At 40.1% G+C, this 27,764-nt stretch overlaps 1 protein-coding gene across 1 annotated transcript in view; it reads right to left on the bottom strand.

Annotated features, from left to right (window-relative positions):
• The window catches only part of cped1 (cadherin-like and PC-esterase domain containing 1), a 175,226-nt gene that overhangs the window by 127,924 nt on the left and 19,538 nt on the right, over positions 1 to 27,764 (bottom strand). Inside the window, exons 3-4 of the mRNA XM_052030704.1 lie at positions 7,074 to 7,177; positions 4,952 to 5,036 (exon numbers count right to left, since the gene is read on the bottom strand). Of these exons, the coding sequence (XP_051886664.1) occupies positions 4,952 to 5,036; positions 7,074 to 7,177 (189 nt within the window). The remainder of the gene's footprint in view (positions 1 to 4,951; positions 5,037 to 7,073; positions 7,178 to 27,764) is intronic.

Genomic DNA, 27,764 nt, shown 5'->3' with positions numbered 1-27,764 from the left:
AAAGGTATTTGCGTAAAGCCAGAAACCAGACAGATTTGTCATAAGCACATGTACAGTGTTGTAGTGGAGTTAAATAATAACATCACATCTTTCTTTGACTACTAGACATGTGTAGGTGAGAAATATTAAAATAGCTTAGAAGCTCATTCTAAATAGAATAAAATAATTAAAATAGATCAAGGAGGTGATCCAGATGACATTCGCCTAACAGTTACTAAAGACACAAAGTGTGTGCTTTGCAATTAAAGTCATCCAGTTTGCTTTTTGACACTAGACCTTGTCTTCATTATTTCTTCCTTATACACTTCAGAGCCAGTCAACAAGGTTTAGAATTTTGAATGAAAATGAAAATTAACATGGATAATAAAAATGTTAAAATGGACATTCTAGTCAATGCCAGATCCTACCCTGTCTTTTTCATTTTCCTGTCTTCTCATCACAGTGTATGTGAATTGGTCTCCATGCTAGACCCAGCTAACATACTGGATTTTGCCAGTATCATTTCTAGCAGTGCTGCAGGATGGGCTGTAGCTTAAGCTGAGCACAGCAGCCCCAAAGATCTGCAGGGAGTATTCTCCCTGAAGGAACCAGCCAAAAGTCGTGCTGTCCACAGAATAAAATTGAAATACAAAGAAAGAATAAAAAAAAAGTTTTTTAAATCACAAGATGATTCAGATTGTGAGGTGGTATGATTAAACAGTGAAAGGATGAGGAAAGTGGACTAAAGCTGTCCATTGCCCCATAGATGCCTGGTCAATAACAGGAGGTGAAAGAGGATTGGAACAGGAAAAAAATAAATAAGATACAAGAATTGAGAAACTGGGAAAATTATTTCCAAGGCTAGTGGTTGAAGCAGAAACTTTCATCATTCAAGATAAGTCAGACAATACCTGAAGGAAAAGAAAATACAAGGACAGAGAATAGGTGCATCAACACATTTTAGGGTAAATGTCAAAGTGAACTGATTGACCACAGAGCCTGTTTCAGTCTTGCAACTTCTACACTTTCCTGTGAAATATATGCCATATATAAATTTGCCGATGACTCCATGGTTGTTGGCCTAATCACAGGTGGTGATGAGTCAGTGAACAGAAGTGAGATAGAGCACTGGTTTGAGTGGTGCTGCAACAACAACCTCTAGATCAACATCAGTAAAACTAAAGAGCTGATTGTTGACTTCAGGAAAGGGAAGGAGGGAGATGTACTCCCGTCTATATTGGGGGATTGGCAGTGGAGAGAATCAGCAGCTTTAAATTCCTGGGCACTAAGATATCGGATGACCTATCCTGGGCCCAGCACATAGATGCAATCACAAGGAAAGCGCACCAGCATCCTTACTTTCTCAGGAGGTTCGGCTTGTCACTGAACACTCTAACAAACTTCTACAGATGTACCGTTGAAAGTATCCTGACTGGTTGCATGGTCTAGTACAGCAATTCGAATGCGGGGGAATGCAAGAAGCTGCAGAGGGTAGTGGACTCAGCCCAATACATCATGGGCACATTGCTTCCCACCATAGTTTCTACAGGAGGCACTGCCTCAAGAAGGCAACATCCAACATCCGTCATCAAAGATCCCCACCATCAAGGCCACGCCATCATCTCACAGCTACCATTGGGCAGGAGGTACAGCAGCTTGAAGTCCCACACCACCACCTACTTTCCTTCAACCCGATGATGCTGGAGGAACTCAGCAGGCCAGGCAGCATCCGTGGAGAAAAGCAGGCGGTCAACGTTTCAGGTCAGGATCCTTCTTCGTGAAGATCCAAAACGTTGATTTTCTTGCTTTTCTCCTCGGATGCTGCCTGGCCTGCTGGTTTCCTCCAGCATCATCGTGTTTTTCATCTAGATTCCAGCATCTGCAGTCCTTTGTTTCTCCATTTTCCTTCAACCATTTGGTTCTTGAACCAATCAGCAAAACCCTAATCACTACAGTTTAGCAACACTATAACAAAATTGGTCACTTTGCACTAAAATAGACTTTTTTTGTTCTAATTGTGTTCTTCCTTGTAAAAATTGTGTTTAATTTATGCTTTTCTAGTGAATGCTGCTTACATGATAGTATGTGCCTGCGATGCTGCTGCAAGGAAGTTTTCCCATTGCATACATGTACTTGTGCATATGACAATAAGCTCGACTTTGAAAGGTTCAAGATATTTTAATAAAAAGGCGGAAGGATGAGGACATCTCAATTAGTCCTCTTCCCTTTATTCAGAGAAGGGGCAGATATATTTGCATCTGTGTGCTGGACACTAAAAGTTCAGCCAATAGCATTCCCAGCAAGGATAAAGGAGGGAACCCAGGAGTGAAGTAACAGGCTTCACTTTTTGCTTTTTTTTCCCTCCACCCTTTTCACGATGATTCTACTCAATTTGCAATGGGAAGGTATAGGAAGATTCAGACTTAAGGTATTCATTTTCCCCACTAGCTATTTTACTCAATTTGCCATTCTTCCAATTGTTTGAATTATTTCAGTGATTTTAAAAGCAAATAGCTTAAAAACCAGCAAAAGCACATGTTTATAATTTTTCCTTCTCAAATGGTCTTTTCGTGGATGGCCTGCATGTGATCATGTACATTCCCTAAACAATATAGCTCCACCGTAATTCCATAATGATTTCCTGTCAATATGTGTTCTATTTCATGCCTATACTCTCCAATTCCTCAAATCCGATCGGCAAGTTAAATGTTAATAACTTGTAGCAACTAAACCAACTCAACTTGCAGCAACTGTTGGGCAAGTACATAGAGATGGAAAAAGATCCCATTTTTATTAATATGAGATTTGATTTGATTTGCTTTGCTAGATTGTTAAATCAGTACAATTCATTGGATGGAGACCAAAGAGACTGCAGATGCTGGAATCTGGAGCAAAAACAGACTGCTGGAGGAACTCAGTGGATCAAGCAGCATCTGTGGATGGAAATGGACAGTCGATGCTTCAGATTGAGACCCTTCATTTGGATGGAGACCAATGTGAATTTAGATTTTACACATGTACACTGGGCAAATAATTGACCTTGGGAGTTCATTTCACTAATAAATCCAGCTGATTATGTGGATTAAAAAATGCTGCTTACTTATTGTACATCTAATTTTAAGTCCCAAACTGAAGAAGCTGAATTTGAAATAAATTGTGCCCTTGGCAACAAATTAGATATATAAACAACTGCATTTCATTTAGTTGGTATTTTTAAATCTGGTTCACAACTGGTTTATGAAACAACCTCCCAGAAGTATTTAAAGTGATTCTCTGACAGAAGTCACAAATGTTATCCCTTATATGATTAAATGCCATCACATTTAATTACAGTGGGGTCCCCAGTGCCAGCCCTTCCACATGCATAATTACCCATTGAGACCTCTAGCTCTCTAATTGCAATGCAAATATCAACCCTGCTGCAACTCTGGGTCAGACCTTAAATGATTTTTGGTTAAGCTCCAGTGTACACTTTAGATTAGGTCTAGTTTCGATCAAGTCTTCAGCTTAGCCACACAAAAAAATCCATTCAGGATAATGCAAGTTACATAGATTTATTTGTTCTACTGGAATGCTACAACTTTGCTGCTGGAATTTCCCAGCAACTACTCACTGAATTCAAATAATTTATAAACAAAGTAAAACTCTGGCACATTGCATGGATTATTGGAATTTCTAAAAAAAAAAGTAGCATTGCTATCCTTGCTAGAGTGTCCAGATCTTGACAATTAAGACATTGCATGCAGCTGATGTGGGATGAAAACAATTAATGGTTGAAACAAGCTTTCCACAAAGTTGGCCCGGATCTCGCTTGATCCAGCCAAATGCCTGCACTTGATTCCCGTGCTATTCCTGCAGCTGCACTCCTTGTGCTTCCGAGGGGACATCCAAGAGACGTCTATCCATGGCCATCCTGCTTGCTGCTGTCAAAGGCCTTTAATGATCAGAGGCACTTGAACTGTTTAAGTAATTAGAAATGAATAAATACCAACTCTGGTTAAAGACTTCCAGAAGTGGACACAGTTGGCCATACAGCCTCCCTCTGTTTCTCTTTCCATCGATTGTAGAGTGACTCCATTCATTTGAATGGAGCCTCCAAACTTCATTGTGAGAAGTGAAAAGCAAAAAATCCACAGATGCTGAAAATCTGAAATTAAAAACAAAACAGAAAACAGAGGGACCGTTTCAGGTAAATGGCCTTTCATCTCAACTAGGAAAAGTTGCAGAGGAGGAAGAAGGTGGAGAGAACAAAAGGAATATTTGCGGTGGGGTGCGTAGCAAGAGAAGCTGAACGACCCAAATGGCTGTCGTGCAATCTGAAGGTGGTGGAGGCTTGTTAACTAAAACTGATCCATCTGGAGAAGACACAAAACAAACAAGCCTTCACCTCCATCTCTCAGCCGGCACCAACACCATTTGCTCTCTGTCTCCATCAATCACAGACATTCCTTTCATTTGCTACATCTGCCCCTCTTCTCTGTAATCAGCCTGAAATGTTAATTCCATTTTGTTTTTAATTTCAGATTTTCAGCATCTGTGGATTTTTTGCTTTTCACTTCTCACAATGAAGTTTGGAGGCTCCATTCAAATGAATGGAGTCACTCTACAATCCCTGGCATAACCCTGAAGGACTGAATGGAAAATCAGATCTGAATGTTTGTGCGTTACACCTGGACTCTATACTGAGTTCATCAGGAGAGCAGGAGGTCAGAAGTACTAGCATTAGATGTCCAGCTTGATCCCGACTTCCAGAATGTAACAAGCAGGTATATCTGATCATTTACTTTAGTTAACTGGCTGCAATGTACTACAACCTTTTAAGAATGTGTAGTGAATTATTAAAAACAACAGGTTTAGAGTATGCAATCCTAATCAAATAGAGTTTCATTAATTTATAAAATAGTTTGATTAATTATATCAATCAAGACTGTGTCATTAGACAAAGAAATATTACATATGAAAAGGACATTACCTGGTAGGCTTTGGGCAGTCTTCATAATTTGACAAAAGCCATCTTTTCTACAAAGTGTATTCTCTAATCCTGGTATCTTATTTACCTGAAAGTAAATCATTGATCAATGATGCCACTTTTCAGTTCATGAAATAAATGGCAAAATTCAAAAGATGCTTTGTTGATGTTTCAAAAAAATGTCCCCAGTACCCTTTAATACAAAATTAAGCCAAAAATGAGATGAATTGTTTTGGCTTCCCTGTGCTGTCAAACTATCTTTTCAATAGCCAGGTTGCCAAATGTCACCCCAAAAAAAGTTTGATTACATTACAGTGAAGAGACTAGATCAATTGTTACAAGTCCTCAGCTTTGGTTAGTTGAAGAAAAAGTAGACGGGAGTCAATCATGGGCAAGAATGCATCAAGTACCAAGAAAAAGCTGATGGAAGACTAAAATCAATGCTGAAGTATTTCTTAAAGGAAATTGTGTAGCAATTCCAAAATAAGATGCATTTGACATGAAAGTTAAAATAATGTTCTATATTCTATTCTATGTTCTATATGTTCTAATCAAAATGGACTAGAGGAAGGTTAAATATTCTGCATTTAATGAGTGCTTTATTGCAACTCAGATGCTAAAACATTCAATGTAATTAACAACTATTGTCAGTGTATGACTATATTTGCATAGGCAAAATAAAAAGACAGGAAAGCTCATATGGTAAACTACTTTTACTATACAGTGGCCTAATATTTAAGTAGTTATTGTAATTTTAACTGTTGTTTTTGAAAGCATCATGGCAAAGATGTTTTTTTTCTAAAACCCAGCTGGTCCAGCAAGCACCCAACTCCTTGATGCTACCAGTGGTCTTTTAATTAAAAAGAGACTTCAGCCAGTATTGAACTTGCATTCAATGTCATTATCATTGATTGGTACTTCATTGAATCAGAGTTGAATTAACTATCAGTTGATCAGTGGCTCTCTATACATTTCCCAGTGAAACAGGTACTAGTACTGATAGGTCAATATTCTAAAAGAGAAGTTGGTTTTTATTGGGGTCACAAAAAACTTATTTACTGTATATGGCCTGTCGACAATTTAAAGGCCACCTGCAATGAAATAAAGATGAAAACTACTTTTAAAGCAAAGGAGGTCACCCACACTCCCTGCTGGTCTCCCTGCCTTCAAACTGTTTTCCAATGTTAATCTGCTCTTTGGCACATTAAATATGCAGATTCGATCCAATGATATCCTTGACATACAATCCACAACTCTGTTCATAGACCTGAGAGAAGGAGCAGTGATGGTTCCCTGTTGGGCCAGATCTGCCTGGAGATGAATTCTGTGCCAGAAAAAAGCCAGACATATAAATAATTGAATATAATTTCAAGCTCCTAATGGGCCAGTAAGAGAAGAGCCCATCTAAAAAGGCTTGAGCTTCCCTCTCCCCACATTTACATAGACAGTCCCTCTCACCTCTTAACTTGGACCAGGCTACTGGCGGCTTCTCCTGCTATTACCTGCTGTTCAGATAGTGGATTGGACACCCAAACTGGCCACAGTACTTGTGCCCTTTTAAAATAATGCCCACAGCAGAGTAGTCATAATGTTAAAGCGACATAATGTTATCTCTGATAGGTCCTGCACATGGCAGAAATGTCCACCACAAAATCAACTGCACTCCATGATACTCAAAGGTTTGAAGATAAAAATTCCTTCCATTAGAATAACTAATCACTTTGTACATAACTATCACCACACACATTTAGAAATGCTGATAAGTTTGAAAAATAATGTTTGCATTATTTGTAACCTAGTATTGTTGTGATGCAAACCACTGATTGTGTCAAACTACCTTCTTGGGTTTAGATCTCTCCAGACCTTTGGCTAGGTAGTCATATGCACTGAATGCAACATAAGGTGGCTGTATTTCAATCAAAAGGTCTTGATTATGGACAGTCAAAGTCTCAATCTCCTGTGATGTTAAAATGACTTATGAATGATATCATTAGGTAGCAGCTCAGGACTTGAAGGGTTACTTTAGCCTATTACCAGCTTCTGATGTGTCTGGCAAAAGCAGAACTCAGAACATGATTTGAAACAAAAGACAAGGCCTGTCACAACCCAGAGGAAATTAGGTTACCTTCTGATGGAGTAGAAGTTGATCAAACATTCCCTTTTGAAGGCACCTGTCATCATCAACCTCATTTGATGTGAAGCAAATCATCATGTCCCAATGTTCAGCTCCTAAAAAGAAAACATATTATTAAGTCTGTTGTCAACATTTCTCCAACACCAATGAAACACTTATATTCTGAGCATCAGATGAATGGTGCTGCTCTTAAACTGCATATGGATGGATGGATAGATGGAACGAACGAACAAACATCGAAACACACAGTCAAATGCATCTTTGGCAGAGAATTCTGGGGGCAGCCCGCAAGTGTTGCCATGCTTCTGGTGCCAACATAGCATGCCCACAACTTCCTAACCCATACGTCTTTGGAATGTGGGAGGAAACCAGAGCACCCAGAGGAAACCCATGCAGACACAGGGAGAACATACAAACTCCTTACAGACGGTGGCCGGAATTGAACCCTGATCTCTGGTGCTGTAATAGCGTTACGCTAACCGCTACACTACCGTGCCTGCCCATTAACAAACCAAACCAATGCAGTGCTCTTTATAGATGATTTGTGTGAATGGGGCAATAACCATATGTTTTTTTAAACAATCAAAATCCTGACTGAGCTAAGTGCAGTCTTAAATGGAAAGGAAATGTGTGGCACAATGGGGCAGCTAATATAACCACTGCCTCACAGCTCCAGCAACCTGTGTTCGATCCTGACCCCTGGTGCTGTCTGTGTGGAGTTTGCACATTCTCACCTCCCAAAAACATGCAGGTTGGTTGGTCAGTTGGCCATTGTAAATTTCCCCGAGTGCGTGCAGCCTTGGTGGGGGGGAAAGTTGATGGGAACATAGGGAGAATAAAATGGGTTAGGGTGGCGTTGATGTAAAAACAAAATGGTAGAAAAAAAGAATGGTCAATGTCTCTGCAAGATACAGTTAGAGCAAACAAAACTTCTGAAGGCACAGGGCATCTAAGAGAGCATTTTTCCAATGTTTGTATTTTAACTCCATGTACTGATGTCAGTAATTGGCTATCCAGTATATCCATAACAAAAGCAGCAGGTGCTAGTAGCCTCAACATTATTCATACCAATATTATTTATACTGCAAAACCAAGCTAGTAATATCAGATCAATGGTGAACCATTTGGAAAACAGCTGAATTAGACAATTCAGTAGTAAATCCAGATGATACCATTTGGAACTCTGAAAACCTAGGTCAACTTACCCTCAACTAGCAGATAGGCTTCTTCACTAGAGTACATGCCTCTGGTTAGATGCCCAAGTTAGGGTTACATGCAGAGGGTATCACTGCCTTGAAAATAAGGAAAGTAGCCATCCAACATTATTCCAGCTGCTGTCATTGATGTGCATTATGTAGAAATAGGACTGCTGCATGAGGCAAGATTGGGTTGACGAGTCTATATTCTGGAGTTTATTGAATTGTAGAAAATTCTAATAGGTCTTTACAGACTGGATGCAGGTAGGATTTTTTTTTCCCTGGCTTAAGGGTCTAGAATCAGGAGTCACAATCTCAAGATAGAACTGAAATGAGAAGAAATTTTGAACTCAGAAGTGTGATGAACCTATGGCATTCTTTACCACATACATCCTTGAACATATTGTCACGAACCAGCAACAAAAGAAACACACTGAGCATGATTCAGTGTTAAAAACTATTTTATTAATCACTACTTATGATAATACGTAAAATAAAAGTAAAAATGTTAGTATGTTAGAATTCAAGAATGTTAAACCTCGAACGTTAACCCCAAAACTAAACTCTTCGTGTGTGTGTGTGACAAAGTCCAAAACTCCCAGTTCCTGAATGGTTCTTAAAGTTCAGTTCCGCAAGCCATAAGGTGAAACGTGAGCAAGGGCTTCTTCAACAACCACCGTTGTCTGAAGATAAGATGTAGATGTAGAAAAACATAGAGAGAGTACATACGAAATCCAAATGTTCCACGATGGAACCCAAACGACACTTCAGTGTTTACTCGGTAGTGACTTCCTCACCCCGAAAAGCATCTGAACCGTGGTCGTCCACACACAAATACCTGTTTCCTTCTACAGGTCAGCAACAAAGTGAACTCCACCGGATTACTTCCAACTTCCATACATGGATTTCAGTGGCAAACACAGTTATTGTTTCTCATTCATCGATAGAGAAAACAAGCAGGCTGGTGTCTCTCTCCCTTCTCTCTCTCTCCTTCTTCTTCTTCTGACTTCTTCAACAACGTCATTACGTCCTTTATCTTCTATTGACGTAAGCACGCCCCACACACACATACACACACACTCTCTATCTTAAAGGGACTTTCACTGAGTCCGTAACACCTCCCACCTAAAAAAAATTTTCCCCAAGAAAAATTTAACCGCGCATACAGTTAGTAATGTTAATAATTATCATGCTACACAACTACAGACTATCAGATTAGTACAGATACATGTTTCCCATTTAACATCGGGAAAGACAATCAGCAATCACATTATCTTTGCCTTTAATGTGAGTTATCATGAGATCAAACTCTTGCAAAATTAAACTCCAGTTTAACAGCCTTCTGTTCTTGTTTTTGACTCGGCTCAGAAACACCAATCGGTTATGATCTGTATACACAGTCAATGGTTTCTGAGCGGTGCAAACATATACACTGAAATGTTGCAAGGCTAAAACAAGCGACAGTAATTCTTTCTCTATGGTGGAATAATTCTTTTGATGCTCATTAAATTTCTTTGAAAAGTAAGCTACAGGATGGTCAATATCATCAAGGTCACCCTTCTGCAACAACACAGCTCCTGCAGCTTCATCACTGGTATCTACTGCTAATGAAAATGGCTTTTCAAAGTCAGGTGTTCTGAGCACAGGATGGTAGCATAAAATGGCTTTCAGCTTCTCAAATGCTTCTTGACAAGAATCTGTCCAAACAAACTTTACTCCCTTCTTCTGAAGATTAGTTAGGGGAAGAGCAATATCAGCAAAATTTTTACAAAATTTTCGGTAATATCCAACCATTCCCAAAAATCTTCTAACAGTCCTCGTACCTGTGGGAATAGGGAACTCAGATATTGCTTGAACTTTTGCCTGAACAGGAGCTTGCTTGCCTTGACCTACAACATAACCAAGATACGTCACAGTGGCATGGCCAAATTCACTTTTAGCCAAGTTAACTGTAAGGTTAGCCTTGGAAAGTCTTTCAAACAACCTTTCTAACGCAGAGATGTGATCCTCCCATGTATCATTCCCAGTCACTAAGTCGTCAATGTAGGCATCTGTATGTTTTAACCCATGAATCACTGAATTAATCATTCTTTGAAATGTTGCCGGAGCATTTTTCATTCCAAATGGCAAAACATTGTATTCATACAATCCAGAAGGGGTTACAAAGGCTGAAATCTCCCTTCCTCTATCTGTTAATGGAACACACCAGTACCCTTTTAACAGGTCAATCTTTGTAAGAAATTTTGCCTTTCCCACTCTGTCTATGCAATCATCCACCCTAGGAATAGGGTAAGCATCTGACTTTGTTACAGCATTCACTTTCCTGTAATCTGTGCAAAATCTAACAGTTCCATCAGGTTTAGGTACAATAACACAGGGCGAACTCCAATTTGAAGTAGAATGTCTAATAATATCATTTTCCAACATGTATTTTATTTCCTGATCAACAAGTTTACTTTTTTCCACATTCATTCGATATGGGTGTTGTTTGATTGGTTTTGCATCCCCAACATCAACATCATGGGTAATTATCGATGTTCTGTTTGGAACATCTGGGAACAGATTTTTAAATTTTAAAATTAATTCTCTCATCTGTTGTTTTTGTGAAACTTGTAAATGGTCCAACTTCGTTTCAAGGTTCTCCATGATATTTTGGTTTTTCAGTTTCGATGGAACAATATTTGGTCTAAATTGGCCTTCCTCAACATCAACATCAGGCATTCTAGAAACAACCTTTTCACCATCCACCAAGGCCACAACTGAATCCCTCTCATAATAAGGTTTTAGCATATTTACATGACAGAGTTGTGTTTTCTTGCGTCTATCTGGTGTTTTGATTATATATGTTAGATCAGTCACTCGAGATTCAATAACATAGGGTCCAGAAAAACGAGCTTGCAAGGGATTATTTTGGCTAGGGAAAAATACCAACACCTTTTGCCCCACTGCGAATGTCCTAGGCCGAGCACGTCTATCAAAATATGTCTTCATTCTTATCTGGCTTGTTTTCAGATTCTCTCTCGCTAGCTGGCAGACTCTCTCCAACCGAGTTTTAAATTTTTGGACATAGTCCAACAGACTCAAGTGAACTTCCTCATTAACCCATTGCTCTCTCAACAACTCCAAAGGTCCTCTCACCCTATGTCCAAACACAAGCTCAAAAGGACTAAATCCGATTGACTCCTGGATCGATTCTCTAACGGCAAACAAAAGTAAATGGATACCTTCGTCCCAATCCTTGGTGTTTTCAAAGCAATAAGTCTTCAGCATATTTTTGAGAGTAGAATGAAATCTCTCCAGAGCTCCTTGAGATTCTGGGTGATATGCAGATGATACAATCTGCTTTGCTCCCAGCTCATAGACTATTTGTTGAAAAATTTTTGACATAAAATTACTACCTTGATCAGATTGGATTTCTTTTGGCAAACCAAACAAGGTAAAAAATTTTACAAGAGCCTTTGACACCGTCTTGGCCTTAATATTTCTAAGGGGTATTGCCTCTGGAAATCTAGAAGTGGCACACATGATGGTTAACAAATACTGATTTCCAGTCTTAGACTTTGGTAAGGGGCCAACACAGTCCACAATCACCTTCGAAAAGGGTTCACCAAAAGCAGGAATTGGTTTCAAAGGAGCCACAGGGGGTTTTTGATTTGGTTTACCTACCATCTGACATGTGTGGCAGGTTCGACAAAACATCACCACATCTTTTCTCAAACCAGGCCAATAGAATTGTTTCAAGATCTTCCCTACAGTTTTATTCACACCAAAATGACCACCCAAAGGCATACTATGGGCCAGGTTTAAAATCTCATCCCTATAAACTTTTGGAACAACAACCTGATGAATAACTTCCCATTCCTCAGTAACAGGAACATGAGGAGGTCTCCATTTCCTCATTAACACTCCATTTTTGACATAGTATCCAGTTGGCACTTTCTCAATCTCCTCACATGAGAGAGCTTTTTCTTTCAATTCTGTCAACTCAGGGTCCTTTGTCTGTTCCACCATAAAATCCTTCCTTGACAAAGACAAATCTTTAAATTCAGGCTCACTATAAGGATGTTGATCCTCCAGTGAAGACAGAAAAGTCTCAGATAAGGCATCAAAATTTTCTTCCTGTTTAGGACTGTCACAAGGAACTACATCAGACTGCACCGGACTGTCTGTCTTGGCTAATTCTTTAGCTCTAGCTCTAGTCACCGCACATGATGGGTAAACATCTGAATCATCCTCAGACTCATCAATCCTTGGTTTGGTTGTTAACCGTACCACAGGATCACTTTCTCCATTTGCAAGGTCATTTCCCAATAACAAAGAAACTCCTTCCACTGGCAAACTAGGTCTTATCCCTATCTCAACTGGTCCTTCTACGAACTTTGACTTTAAAATCACCCTGTGAAAAGGGACAGACATGGTCTCACCTGTAACGCCTCGCACTAGATTTACTTCACCAGTGTCACTTTCTTCACCAAAATTTAAAACACTGTCCAGCAAGAGAGATTGACTAGCCCCAGTATCTCTAAGAATTCTCACTGGCACCTGGGGTGACTCAGCATTCAGTGAAACAAAACCCTCTGATACATACGAACGGAATTCCTTTCTCACCTCCTCCAACTTTTCCACTTTTCCCTCTTGCAAGGACTGATCTTTAACAGCATCTCCTAAACCTTTTTGATTTTTAATTGCCTGAAAGCAAGCATTGGGCCCAGCTTCCTTCTTTTTCTTCAAAAGGGCACAATTAGATATCACGTGGCCAGGTTTCCTACAGTAATAACAAGTACGCTCAACAGATTTCTCCAGCCCTGGCTTCTTTTCATCTTTTCCTTTTTGATTACCTCCCAATTTAATCTCTGGTTTACCTGGATTGTCTTTGTAACTCTTTTGAAAGGTTTTAGGTTGTCCCCATTTGGATTTATGGGTTAAAGCATAATCATCTGCCAACCTAGCAGTTTCTTGTAAAGTTTCCACTGCCTTTTCATTTAAATATGTTGTTAATTCAGCTGGAACACATCTTTTAAAGTCTTCCACCAGTATCAATTCTGTCAATTTATCGTAATCCCCATCTACATTTTTAGCCAGGCACCATCGTTCAAAACATATTCTCTTTCCATTGGCAAATTCCATATAAGTCTGATCTGCAGATTTCCTCAAGTCTCTGAATTTTTGTCTATAAGCCTCAGGAACCAATTCATAGGCCTTCAAAATAGCTTGTTTTACCTTGGTATAATCAGCTGCATCCTCAACAGACAAAGCAGAATAAGCTTTTTGAGCTTTACCTTTAATCACACTCTGTACCATAAGAGCCCATCCTTTCCTTGGCCAGTTTGAACTCACAGCAACCTTTTCAAAATGTTGGAAATACTGATCAACCTGATCTTCTTCAAACGGAGGGACTAATCGAACCTCCCTGCTGGCTGAAAAACCATCATCAGAATCAGATTCCGAACTCCTACGCTTCATTTGTAACTCATGCTGCCTCTTTTTCTCCTCGTTATCCAGCTCCATCTGCTTCATTGCTAGATCAGCTTCTATCTTCATCTGAGTTATCTTTTGTTCGGCCTCTAATCTCTTTTGTTCGGCATCTAATTTCTTTTGTTCTCGTTCAGCTTCTAATTTATTTTGTTCTCGTTCGGCCTCTAATCTCTTTTGCTCTCGTTCAGCCTCTATCTTTAACTGGGTTTGCTCTCGTTCAGCTTCTATCTTTGCCAGCTGCACCTGTGCCTCAGAAATTGCTATTTCACTGCCAGGAAACTGTTTTAACACTTCCTTCTCAAACACCTTCTTTTCCACATAATGGCCAGCTATCAGTCTCTGAATATCTGCCTTTCTCATAGACTGCTTTACTTCTGTAAGGTTTAGCCTTGTAGCAATCTTTATCAAATCATCCTTTTTCGCCACCTCCAATCCCTTTTGGGTTGGTGACTCCAAAAATGCCTTAATATCCATTGCTGCTGGTTTCCACACACATAAGCCAATTAAAAAGAATTTATCAGACCTCCCTCAAAAATCTTTGGATTGAACCCCAAACAAATCTTGTCAATCTGGGAAACGATCCCAGACGACACTCGTTAACCTTGGGAACTATCCCGGACGAGCCCCCAATTTTGTCACGAACCAGCAACAAAAGAAACACACTGAGCATGATTCAGTGTTAAAAACTATTTTATTAATCACTACTTATGATAATACGTAAAATAAAAGTAAAAATGTTAGTATGTTAGAATTCAAGAATGTTAAACCTCGAACGTTAACCCCAAAACTAAACTCTTCGTGTGTGTGTGTGACAAAGTCCAAAACTCCCCAGTTCCTGAATGGTTCTTAAAGTTCAGTTCCGCAAGCCATAAGGTGAAACGTGAGCAAGGGCTTCTTCAACAACCACCGTTGTCTGAAGATAAGATGTAGATGTAGAAAAACATAGAGAGAGTACATACGAAATCCAAATGTTCCACGATGGAACCCAAACGACACTTCAGTGTTTACTCGGTAGTGACTTCCTCACCCCGAAAAGCATCCGAACCGTGGTCGTCCACACACAAATACCTGTTTCCTTCTACAGGTCAGCAACAAAGTGAACTCCACCAGATTACTTCCAACTTCCATACATGGATTTCAGTGGCAAACACAGTTATTGTTTCTCATTCATCGATAGAGAAAACAAGCAGGCTGGTGTCTCTCTCCCTTCTCTCTCTCTCCTTCTTCTTCTTCTGACTTCTTCAACAACGTCATTACGTCCTTTATCTTCTATTGACGTAAGCACGCCCCACACACACATACACACACACTCTCTATCTTAAAGGGACTTTCACTGAGTCCGTAACAATATATGAAGAAATAGATGCATTTCTAAATACAAAATGCATCAAGGGGTATGGGGAGAGGTAGCAGGAATAGGGTACTAGGGCAGAGGATCAGCCATGATTGGTTTGAACGATGGAACAGGCTCACAAGGGCCAAATAGCCTACTCCTGTTCCTATTTTTCTATGTTACTATGTTTCAAGTTCCTGGTTAAGGATGCTACTGCAAAGACTTATGCAATTCTAGGATGAATATATCACAAAGTAGCAGTGTGGTTTTAAACTGGAGCAAAACACCCATGACCAAGTAATTGCACTAACAAAGCACGTGGAAACTAGTTATCTGTTTCCACTTAACCTGTTGCCTACGATATGGTCTACCACTGAAAACGTCTGGAACAATCCCCTGAAAGTCAACACTGCATCCATGAACTACAACTTCCATGCAGATCACATGGAGCTGATTAGCAAACTTTGATTTCTGAATAATGGGCCTTTCCCAAGGTTCTGTCTTGACACCATTACTTTTTAGAAAATATATATACTTCCATCAGTAACATCTTACTCACCGATGTGTGAACATGTGGACGACCAGACAACAGCTATTGAATTTTTTGCAGAGAATACAAAATATATGGTAACTATTTACAACATGGCAATTTCATTCAAATCTTCATAGCATTTTATTTGGGCAACTAATATGCCCCATTGCTTTGGTAATTAACTCAAGGAATAAAGACTTTATAACATAACTTGGAGTATGGTTTGGGATCATAATCTTCTTCAACATCCTTTGAAAACTACAGCCAAAATAAGGGAACCACAACTTGAGACCCAGATTAGTGGGGATCAGGTGTTTGTAGCATACATAGTTTGACCATTGTTTTCTTGGTGTGAGGATGAATATTAGACTTTAAGAGGTGCAGTAACAGTGCATTCATATATTGTAGATATACAACCAAATTATTGCACAAGTGTTGAAACCGACACACACCATCTAGCTCCGTCCTCACATCAATTATGCCACCACTGTTCAGAGGAGAACCAGAAATAATTAGAAATTAGAAAACTCAGATCTGTTCAATAACAAATATCTCCAGAAGCTCCCAAAATGGAGGTACTAGTCTAGTCTTATCCATTAGCTGCCAAAACTCTCTAAGAACTCTAACTTAAAGACAGGTGCTAAAGGACATGGAAAATTAATGGGGTTAAGAACCAAGACCTGACTGTAGACTCAGGAGATCAACTAAAGTGGTGCACTATTCCAAATAAAATGTGAATCATGGTTACCCTCAAAACTTGTTTAGTGAAGAAGAAGATGAAGCAGTGTCTGATCTCTAAATGTGGGGAGGCTTATCCACCAATACCACATTCTTTGATGTGATTCTTCCAATGATGGAAAACCACCAGAGGGCATAGACTGAGTGATGAATTTGGACAAATATATTTAATTTTGCTTTTCAAGCTCCCAAACAAAAAGCAATGTACCATTGGTATGTTGCCATTCTTATTATTCATAAGGAAAGATTTACAGAGGGACAGTGCCAATGGGTAAAAAGTGAGAAACCAAGATTAAAATGGAAAAAGTTTAGTTCCTATGAATTTGCCTACTGTGTGTGTTTAGGTGCAGTAATAACTAGGGTTGTATTTTTAGCCACATTACCTTAAGTGACTTAACGTAAACAGAAGTTGGAGATGGGGAGTGCCGTAAATAGCAAAACATTCAACCACTCTGCCGGCGTGGGACAACATTCCAATCTCCTCACGTGACAATCCTGCTGCAGACTAGAAAATAGCAACAAATTTTTGTTGCAAGGTCACATTGAAGATTACATCAAGTTAATGGTTAAATTTTATTTTATTCACTAAGCATTGTGAACTTTCTTGACATTTAGTTCATAAAGGAAATCACTCTTTTTTTGTTTCAGGATGTATTATTTTCTTTAAAAGACAGTAGTTAACAGAGTTTCCCAACTGGTGATGTAACAGGCATTGGAACTCATGCCAGAAATTTAGACATATGAAGCGATTGCTACCCAGAAGCTACTTAGATATAAATAAGTTACTTGTTACATACAGAAAACCACATTGAATAATTCTTTGGTGAAATGTTGGTTGGGACACCTTGCATTTTGAAAGTGGAGTACGTTCGAATAAAAAATAAATACATGTTGGTAGATTTGGACTGAAATGGATATGAAAGAAGAGATTGCAGTTGGTTTGCACCTCTACAACATGTGGCATGGATCTTATGGGCAGCATTAAAGGAATGGTGATTGCCAGAGTTTGCAGGAAGGTGCTGAATGACTTGAGAAAAATCAGATGACCCTTGGGGTGTAATGGGAGAGAAAACAGGCAAGTCCTAGCAGTGGAGACTTTATCTTCCCTTGAGGGCTTTTGGCTCTTCACCCAAGTGTGACACTCACACTCAAGCTCAAGTTAGGAGGACAGAATGCAAGCTTCAAACAGACCACAATTTCCACAGAGGAATGCAACTACCTTTGAATGAGTGGCTTTGACTGTCCATGCAGAAATCTGTGTAAACATCATCAATGGCAGTGATCCAAGCAACTTTAATTAATATTATATTAATTGCCCACTGATTTAGTTTCTACTAATTAGATTGGATTCAAGTTGCTGCAATAGACTGGATCTCACTGGGCCCACTACACAATCCACAGTCCTCCCCTTACCTGTTTCAGATGTGGAGGCTGATCTCACTAACCCACATCCCTCGAATGCCCTGACTTCCTTTAATAGGAGGAAATGCTGAGGCAGAGTGTCACCTCCTAACTGAGCAAGAGAGGCTCTTTATCTTCCCTCAATTTTTAAGATTCATTATTCAATGACATTTAAAAATTATTACAATGGATGCATACAAACTAGGAGTAGAAGGCCACTCAGCCTCTCAAACCTGCTCTGCTTTTCAATAAGATCATCATTGATCTTACTGTAACCTCAACTCTGCCTTCTTGCTTACACCCAGTAACCTGCAATCAATCCCCTTGCTTATCAAGAATCTATCTACCTCTGCCTCAAAGATATTCAAAGACTTTACCTCCACCACCCTTTGAAGTCCAAAGACTCATGACCTCAGAAAAAAAAAATTACCCATCTCTCTGTCTTAAATGGGCAACTCCATATTTTGAAACAGTGACCTCCAATTCTAGATTCCCTCACAACAGAAAACATCCTCCCTACAAGATCCCGAGGAGGGTCTTGATACATTCTCTCATTCTAAGCTCCAGTGGATACCAGCTTTGCCCACCCAACCTTTCCTAAATAGATAACCTGCGCATTCCAGGTATCAGAGATGGCAGTCAGGGGACCCTATTTAGATATACAAAATTACGAGGGTTTTAGTAAAAGTCAAATAATGGAAACCTTTCCCCAGAGCAGAGATACCTAATACTAGAGGCATAGGCTTAAAGGGCAAGCAGTTTAGAGGAGAATCCGAGGAGTATTTTTTTCACTCCAAGGCCAGTTGAAAACTGGAACCCACTGTCTGAAGGGGTAGTGAAAACAGAGACTCTCAAAATTTTAACTTCTAGATCAGCACAGAATCACCAAGGCATAGTAGACTATAGACCAAGTGCTGGTAAATGGGATTAATAGAGATGGGTGCTTGATGGTTAGCATAGACATGGTGGGCCAAAGGTATTGGTATTAGTTTATTATTGTCACTTGTACCGAGGTACAGTGAAAAACTGGTCTTGCACACTGTTCATACAGATCAATTCATTACACAGTGTATTGAAGTAGTACAGAGTGCACTGAGATAGTACAGGATAAAAACAATAACAGAATACAGAGTAAAATGTCACAGCTACAGGGAAGTGCATTGCAGGTAGACAATAAGGTGCAAGGTCAAATAAGGTAGATTGTGAGGTCAAGAGTCCATCTCATTGTATAAGGGAACCGTTCAATAGTCTTATCATCGTGGGATAGAAGCTGTCCTTGAGCCTGGTGGTATGTGCCCTCAGGCTCCTGTATCTTCTACCTGATGGGAGAGGAGAGAAGAGAGAATGACCTGGGTGGTGGGGTCTTTGATTATGCTGGCTGCTTCACCAAGACAGTGAGAGGTATAGACAGAATCCATGGCGGAGAGATTGGTTTCCATGATCTGCTGGGCTGTGTCCACAACTTTCTGCAGTTTCTTGCGGTCCTGGGCAGAGCAGTTGCCATACTAAGCTGTGATGCGTCCATCAAAGGACCCGTTTCTATACCGTATGACTCTAGCTCTAGTTGTAAACCTTCTCTCAAATGTTTCCAATGCACTTCATTCTTTTTTAAATGACCAATTTTCTATACAGCATTCCAGGTGTGGTCTCATCAAAGCCCCTTATAAATGAAGCATAATCTCCCTACTTCTTAAATGGCTAAAAATGTCTTAAAATTTAAAAAAAATCATGAAATCTCCAAGAAACAATTAAAAATAAAGACAACTGCCTGTTCCTAGTCTTTAGGCCACAAATCCCCACTTCAATGAATGTGGGACTGATCTCATGCCCAAGCTGACAGGTGCAGTAGGAGAGGGACAGGACATGCCTCAGTGTAATGGGGGTATGCCACGTGAGGCCCAACAATGGAGCACCAGAATCACCACACAAGAGCCTGAATCACAGGTTGAAACAGACAAAAGACAGTGATTCTGTTTGGAACCACCAAGTCTAGTGAGTCAGATTCAGTAACCTGCGAAGTGCAGATGTAAACTGCTAGGCATAGCATGCTCTCTGGATGAATGACTTAAATGAATATGCCACAGTCGTCACCAATTTCATAAGGACAGAAACATTCCGAGTCTTTCCCCAAACAGAAGCCCTGAATATCTGTGGCATTTCGGGCTGGCAACCCAGAGTCATATAAGAAGCCCAGGTATGACCTCCAGAAGGCCATTGCAAGCGCAAGGAGGCAATTTTGGAGTAAACTGGAATCACAGATGGACACTCAACAGCTGTGGCAGGGCTTAGACAATACAACTTCCTACAAGGTGAGATCAGGTAGCATAAGTGGCAACGGCCCATCACTCCCAGGTGATCTCAATGCTTTTGTTATGTACGCTTTGTTAGGGAGAACTATGACACACCCACACAAGCCCCACACCTCTCTGGATGACCCCGTAAGTTCGGTCTCTGAGGCTGACGTGCAGGCATCCCTCAAGAGGGCGAATCCACAAAAGGCGTCTGGTCCAGATGGCGTACCTGGCCACGTACTAAAGATCCGTGTGGACCGACTGGCTGGAGAATTTATGGATATATTCAACTTCTCGCTTCTGCAGTCTGAGATGTCCACCAGATTCAAAAAGGTATCTATTGTACCAGTGCCTAAGAAGAGCGTGGTGAGCTGCCTCAATAACTTACATCAACTGTAATAAAGTGCTTTGAGAGATTGGTAACAGTGTGAATCAATTTCTGCCTCAAAGATGACCTGGATCCACTCCAGTTTACTTACCACCACAACAGGTTAACAGCAGATGCAATTTCTCTGGCTCTTCTCTCTGCTCTGCACCATCTGGATGACAGGAACTTGTACGTCAGGCTGCTGTCCATCGACTACAGCTCAGCATTCAACACAACCATCCCATCCAAACTCATCATCAAGTTTCAAGACCTGGACCTCTGTACCTCCCTCTGCAACTGGATACTCGACTTCCTCATTGGCAGACCTCAGTCAGTGAGGATTGGTAACATCTCCTCCTCGCTGTTCATCAACACCTCAAGTCCGTGTGCTTAGCCCCCTGCTCTACTCACTACACACAAAACTGTGTGGCTAAGCACAGCTCCAATGCCATATACAAATTCACTGATGACATTGTTGTTGGACAAATGACAGGTAGTGATGAGTCAGCTTACCAGAGCGAGATTGGACACCTGGTTGAGTGGTGTCGCAATAACAACTTCTCACTCAATGTCAGCAAAACTAAAGAGTTGATTGTTGACTTCAGGAAGGGGAAGGAGGGTGAACATGCACCAGTCTACATTGGCGGAAAGAGTCGGCAGCTTTAAATTCCTGGGCGTTAACATATCAGATGACCTGTCCTGGGACCAGTACATAGATGCAATCATAAGGAAAGCGCACCAGCATCTACTTTCTTAGGAGGTTCGCCTTATCACCGACCACACCAACAAACTTCTACAGGCGAACTGTTGAAAGCATCCTGACTGGTTGCATCATGGTCTGGTACAGCAATTTGAATGCACAGGACTGCAAGAAGCTGCAGAGAGTACTGGACTCAGCCCAATACATCACAGGTACATCCCTCTCCACCATCAGTAGTAACTACATGAGGTGCTGCCTCAAGAAGGCAACATCTATCATCAAAGATCCCCACCATCTGAGCCATGCCATCTTTTCACAGCTACCATCAGGCAGGAGGTACAGAAGCCTGAAGTCCCATACCACCAGGTTCAAGAACAGCTACTTCCCTTCAACCATACAGTTCTTGAACCAAACAGCAAAACCCTAATCACTACAGTTTAGCAACACTATAACCACTTTGATCACTTTGCACTAAAATGGATATTGCTTGCTTTTGATCTAATTTTGTTCTTTCTTGTTAAAATTTATGATTAATTTATGTTTTTCTTGTGAATGCTGCTTATATGATGCTGTGTGCCTGTGAATCTGCTGCAAGTCAGTTTTTCATTGCACCTGTACATACATGTACTTGTGCATATGACAATAAACTCGACTTTGACTCCGAGATGAGCACAGGAGAGTGCTACATAAATCATTAACACGACTGTTGAGCTTCGAAGCCAGTAACAGAGATGCTCCTGCCGAAAATCAGCCCCTATTGTTCAAATCCTGTCAGTTAAGAGCACCCCATCTTGGACTCAAGAATGGCAACATCAGGATGCATTTAAATGTAGCATTTATCATGCTTTCCTCATCTAATACTCAAACTTTCTTCAATTACCACAGACAGAGCACCCCCCCCCCCACCTCCCCCAGGGAAACCCATAATTGCAGACAACTGAGCTCACAAACAAATTCAGCTGCACAAATAGCCAATGCAGAATGGCCGCTGAAAATTAGAATTAAGTTTCGTGGATTTCAATTATCCAGCAAAGCCAGTATAGAAGCTGAGTGTCTAAGATATTCAGCAAGAAGCAGTGGAGGCTACCTCATTAAATATATTTAAGACACAGTCAGATAGATTTTTGCATAGTAGGGGAACTAAGGGTTATGGGGAAAAAGGCAGGTAGGTGGATCTGAGTCCACGGCCCGATCAGCCATGATCTTATTGAATGGCAGAGCAGGCTCGACGGGACTGATAGCCGACTCCTGCTCTTATTTCTTATGTTCTTAAGAAAAAGTAATTAATCTGAGCAATGAAAGCTGACAGGAACAGGCACAGGAACAGGCCCTTCGGCCTACCAAGTCCGCATCGACAACGATGCCAATATAAACCGATCCCATCTGCCTGTATGTGATCCATATCCCTCTATTCCCCGCACACTCACGTGTTTATCTGAATGCCTCTTAAACATCACTGCTGCATGTGCTTCCACCTCTTCCCCAGCAGTATGATCCAGGCACCTGCCATTCTTTTTTTTACAAAAAAACTTGCCTTGCAAATCTCCTTTAAACTTTCCCTCTCTCACCTTAAAACTATGCCCTCTAATATTTGATGTTTCCACCCTGGGAAGAAGACTATGTACCCTATCTGTGCCTCATAATTTTAGGTACTTCCATCAGGTCATTTCTTATCCTCTGATGCTCCAGAGAAAACAGTTTGTCCAACCCCTCCTTATATCTAACATACTCCAATGCAGGCAACATCCTGGTGAACCTCTTCTGCACGGTCTCCAAAGCATCCATACCATTCCTATAGCGTGACGGCCAGAACTGCACACAATACTCCAAATGTGGCCTGACCAAAGTTTTATACAGCTGCAACACAACTTGCCAATTTTTATCGTCAATACCCTGGCCAATTAAGGCAACAGAAGGGAAAAGAAAAACATTTTCTACAACTCCCATTTTATTTTGGAGAATGGCCCATCTAGTTCTAATCTCTCTGAATCACTTATTCTACATTCAATTGGACCTTTGAGAGGTTTGTGCACAGTTTGTACAGGAAGTGTCTCAATATTGCACAGCCATGCACAATGTACAGCAAATAGCCTTATTGATTCCTTCATGAAACATGAATCAAGTGACTTGTTTATTTTCAGATATGATGTGTCCGTTTCAGCTTTCTGCTTGTATTTGTAATACACAGCTGATTGTAGTTGGCAAACTGTAATCAGTAAAACTGTGTTACTCTTTGTGGGATGATAATGCTCCAATGCTTAGGGTATGGAGATACAAACTTGTTGTGTGGGACAGTTGGTAGCATGACTAGCCTGGAGAGATACTTAACACTGGAAGACTTTCTGCAGTTCTACTGTAATTTTTTTTTAGGTCAAACATCATCTGCCTTATCTGGACATGAATTGCTGGGTTCTGCAGATCATAATAACTCTGGCCTTCTTATGCATTGCACTGATTGGTGTTAGTTTTTTTTGAGGCAGATATCTTCTGTCCTGTACAGGTAGCTCTCTATACCTACACTCTGCATTGTAATTCCTGCTCTTAAATCATCACAGCAAGCAGTTCTCACTTAACAAATCTTCATTTGCCAGCAAAACTTGTGCTAACTCTGCACTTCCTCAATTTGTCATGCAATACTGGTCATAAACTATGGTGGCAAATTTTACAATGAAAAACTTTGGTAGCCATTTCTTTGTCAGTGATTGAGATGATGAGCCTCACCTACTCCTTTTACTTTTTGCCCAATCAAGACTGCCAAAAGTGAGTGTTTTTCCAAAAGGCAATCCAAAAGAATTTCAGATATATCCATGATGCAGTTTAGTATACTAAGAGAAGTCATGCTATTTCTGTTTTCCTCTCTCTGCTGCTGTAGCATGCCTGGGATTGAAATTATTAGTGCTAATTATAATCTCGAATTACATCATGTTTTTAATGCTGTTAAACCAACATGCAGGGGCCCACAATACAATTTAAATATACACTTTCAGGCTTATTCTAACATTTCTGAAATCCAAGTTATAAACCTTCAGGCTTTTATATTTAAAACAGTATACATGCCCTAAGCCTGTACTGGTTTCAAATAGACTTCTTGCTCTTTAGTTACCTTGCATTAATAATATTTACTACACAATTAATCAAGGCAAAGCAAAGAAAAACGTCAATTATTCTGATCAAGGAGGATTCTAAAGGGCCCCCAAAGACCCAAAATATACTGTCATGACAATCAGTGTATAGCATAAAACATCTGGTTGTCATTTACAAACGGCAATAGCAATCCAGTTTAGGAAACAGTCAAATTTCATTGGCGCAGAAACCAGACACAACTCTCTCTGTTAAGACCATTTACGGCAGAAAGAGAATTCTTTGGTACAGGGTCATCGGAAAGATCTAAATACTTTGTATGGAAGGAACTTTCTCAATGAACCATGCTCAAAAGCACAGCTTGACATGATTAAAGAAAAAGGTAAACACTTCTAGAGAGCTAAGACTTAAAGCTAGAGTAAACATTTCAAAGGCACAAATATTTTGTAGTATTTCTCCACAAAGCAGCATGATTCAGCCTACAAGTTGTAAGGAAACGAAGTAACAGTGGATGTCCTTGGATGGTATTAAGAATGAATTATATGTTGAAATTAGTGATAATTGTCAGGACAAAACAGAACAATGTTGTCCTTATCCAGGCAAACTGCTCTACCTTCTATAGATTCAAGTGACATATGATCAAATTAAACATTTTTGTTAACAAATTGACACATGGTACAATGACCAGGACAGTTTTTGTAGGGTACAAGTATGTGATTCAATGACTTTAATATAATTGAATTATCAGAAGATGGATTTCTACCTCTACCTAAATGTTAATTGTTGTGAAACATGTGGGTAAGTTCAGACAAAGCTGATTAAAAGGGTTTGAATATCCAAGTGGGATTTTACTCCATAACATAGGCTGTTATCGGGAAAAACTGAAAATCCAAGCTCGGACAGTTATCTGCTTCAAAAATTCCTTATATTCTGGCAGAATCACTGCTGCCATTTCCATTCCTATAGAGCACATACAAATACTGGCAAAAGATGGAATGCAAGGAAACCTCCAATGCCCAAGATATTTGCTGTACCTCTACTGCTTCCCAGGCTGCATGGGGAACAATGGCAGCCGACGCAGGGAGGTGAGGTATCCTTGTGAAGGAACACGGCTTTTAGAACTCCTTCTTCTATAAACCACTATTTTAAGAATTTAAATTGATGTGCACAAAACTGTGCAGCAATGGTGAGCAGGTCAATCTGATGGAATTTTAAATGCTGTATATCCAATAATAGGCACAAAATAAATGATAAAATATTTTTGGATGTTTCTCAAAAGTGGAGAACTTCTGAAGAATTCAAATGGACTATTGTAATGATATTAAATAAACACTTCAAAGTGGTGAAAGAAATTTTCCTTTAACATCAATTTTTCAACTTTTTGATTAAAATCAGAATTAATCTGTGTGTGTGTGTGTGTGTGTGTGTGTGTGTGTGTGTGTGTGTGTGTGTGTGTGTGTGTGTGTGCGCGCGCGCAATCCTGTCTCAGTGCTTTATGTTAGTTTGCGTAATGTTTGGTAAATCCTTTGCTCATCAACTTTGGGCTTTCTAACCAAGTTTACACTTTCTGCTGTTGCTCATCTCCCTTAAGAGATTAAATAACTCAAGGAGAATACATGGCAGTTAAAATTTACACAAGCTATTAAATGGAGGAAGTCAATGGACTGTGCTTTTATATATGGGATCAATGAGCTATTGTAGAACTTTCCCTGTTGTGTCACAAAAGAACATTGTACTCAAACCCATCTGCAGAGCACCTGCGGTCCACATTTTAGGTTTAGCACAAGGGTTTAATGAAGGTAAGCGTGGAGATAGTTTTCTTCATAATACTTAAAGTTCAATACAATACAAAGTAGCAATTTTTGAAGGACTAGAAGGACTTCTTACATGTTGAAAGCTGTAGCAGTAGACACTGTGGGTTGGAAATGTGTCTTTGGTTGCTTGCATAATACGGGCAATGTAATTACCAACCACCCTTATAAGCACCTCTTGATATTCAGTTGCACTGAAGTCAATGCAACTGTTTAGTGTTAACAATGATGGATGAATTTCTATTCTTCCATGTTCTCAAAGTTTCCCCGCCATTATGATGATTAGGAACAGTGGTATAATAATACATTCACATTAACGTCCAACATAACTAAGATGGTGTATCCATGGTATCCATGTATTCTCCTTAATTTATTTAAGCTCTTAAGGGAGATGAGCAACAGCAGAAAGTGTAGACTTTGTTAGAAAGTATCCATGTTTTTCTAAAAACATATAGAATCTAAGTTTTTTCTTAAAAGCAGTTTTATTTTGTAAATAAATATGTTCTTGAACCTTTTGACCATGGACCTTTCAATCTACCCAAATCAAATTGGTGTTGTAACTGTGGTAACCAAATCTGCCCACCATTTTATTTTAAATCCCAGGATGATCCTCCCTTTCCCTTGCCAAGTTGGATGTATTTTAAATTTTCTCCACTGTCTAAGTTTTAATAATTTTAAATGTAGCATTCCAAATCCTACTTCGATTCTTTCCCCTTTGGCCCCCAGCCACCAGTCCAGCTTCTACTCCCACTTCTATTCTGTTATGATGTATCTCTGCTTCCTGGCCTGTTTATTATCTTTCCTAGTTTCCCAGCATTTGAAATTCAGCAGTTTACTTTAAGTGTTCATCAGAGTGGGGCCTCCAGCTGCCCACACTGTCCGGATGTTGCAACCCTTCGCTATCTGGCCTCCAGTATCTGTCCACGCCTACCCCTATTTCTCTTATGTCTGGTGTCCTATCCGCTCCTGGGCCTGCTTTATTATCTCTTCAACTTTCAGCACTTTAATAATAAACTATAGCACACAGGTTTCTCATAAACAGAAACTAATGAAGATCATTAAAGAGGGTGGTTGCAGAGGACGAAGGGTAGGATTACCTAAAGGAACAGTTATGTAGACACAGTGCAAGCTTGAAAAATATTTGGGTCTCAGTGCCATTTCTGAACCCATCCACTACTCTATTCTTGTGCACTGCAACTACCGGTATAGAGTTATGCAGCATGGGAACAGGTCACTTGAGTCAGCAATGACAATCGAGCACTTATTTACATGAATCCCATCACCTCTCCCCCTCACCAATACACTAGGGCCAATTAACCTGCACACCTTTGCGAAGTGGAAGGAAACTGGAGCAATCTTCCGGAGCACTTCTATTGCAACTGGTGGCAGAACATTAGGCTGGAACCCAGATACAACAAGATCTAGTTTTGACTTGGCAATGCCAGCAAGATCACACTGGTGACAGAAACTGAACCTGCCCAAAACAAGGTCATTGGTGTAAGAGCATCAACAGCCAGTACGTCAAATAAGAGGAAGTATTCTGTGCTAATACAAAATAAAATCAGAGGCCTGCCCAAGGATTCAGATATGGATCACAGCCTGGATCCCTGAAGGAAACAAAAACTGGAGGCAAATTTTTTGTCCCCTTTATAATGAGCAAACATTGTGTTCTGGAAGTGGGGGGAGGGGAAAACACATTCCTCATGCATGTGACTCAATTCTATTTTCAGTAATTTGTAAACCAATTTAAACTTTGA

This window comes from Pristis pectinata, chromosome 15 (assembly GCF_009764475.1).
Source record: "Pristis pectinata isolate sPriPec2 chromosome 15, sPriPec2.1.pri, whole genome shotgun sequence".
NCBI classification, from domain to species: Eukaryota; Metazoa; Chordata; class Chondrichthyes; order Rhinopristiformes; family Pristidae; genus Pristis; species Pristis pectinata.
Note: the sequence above shows the minus strand (reverse complement) of the source record. Positions and strands in the feature narration are given on the sequence as shown.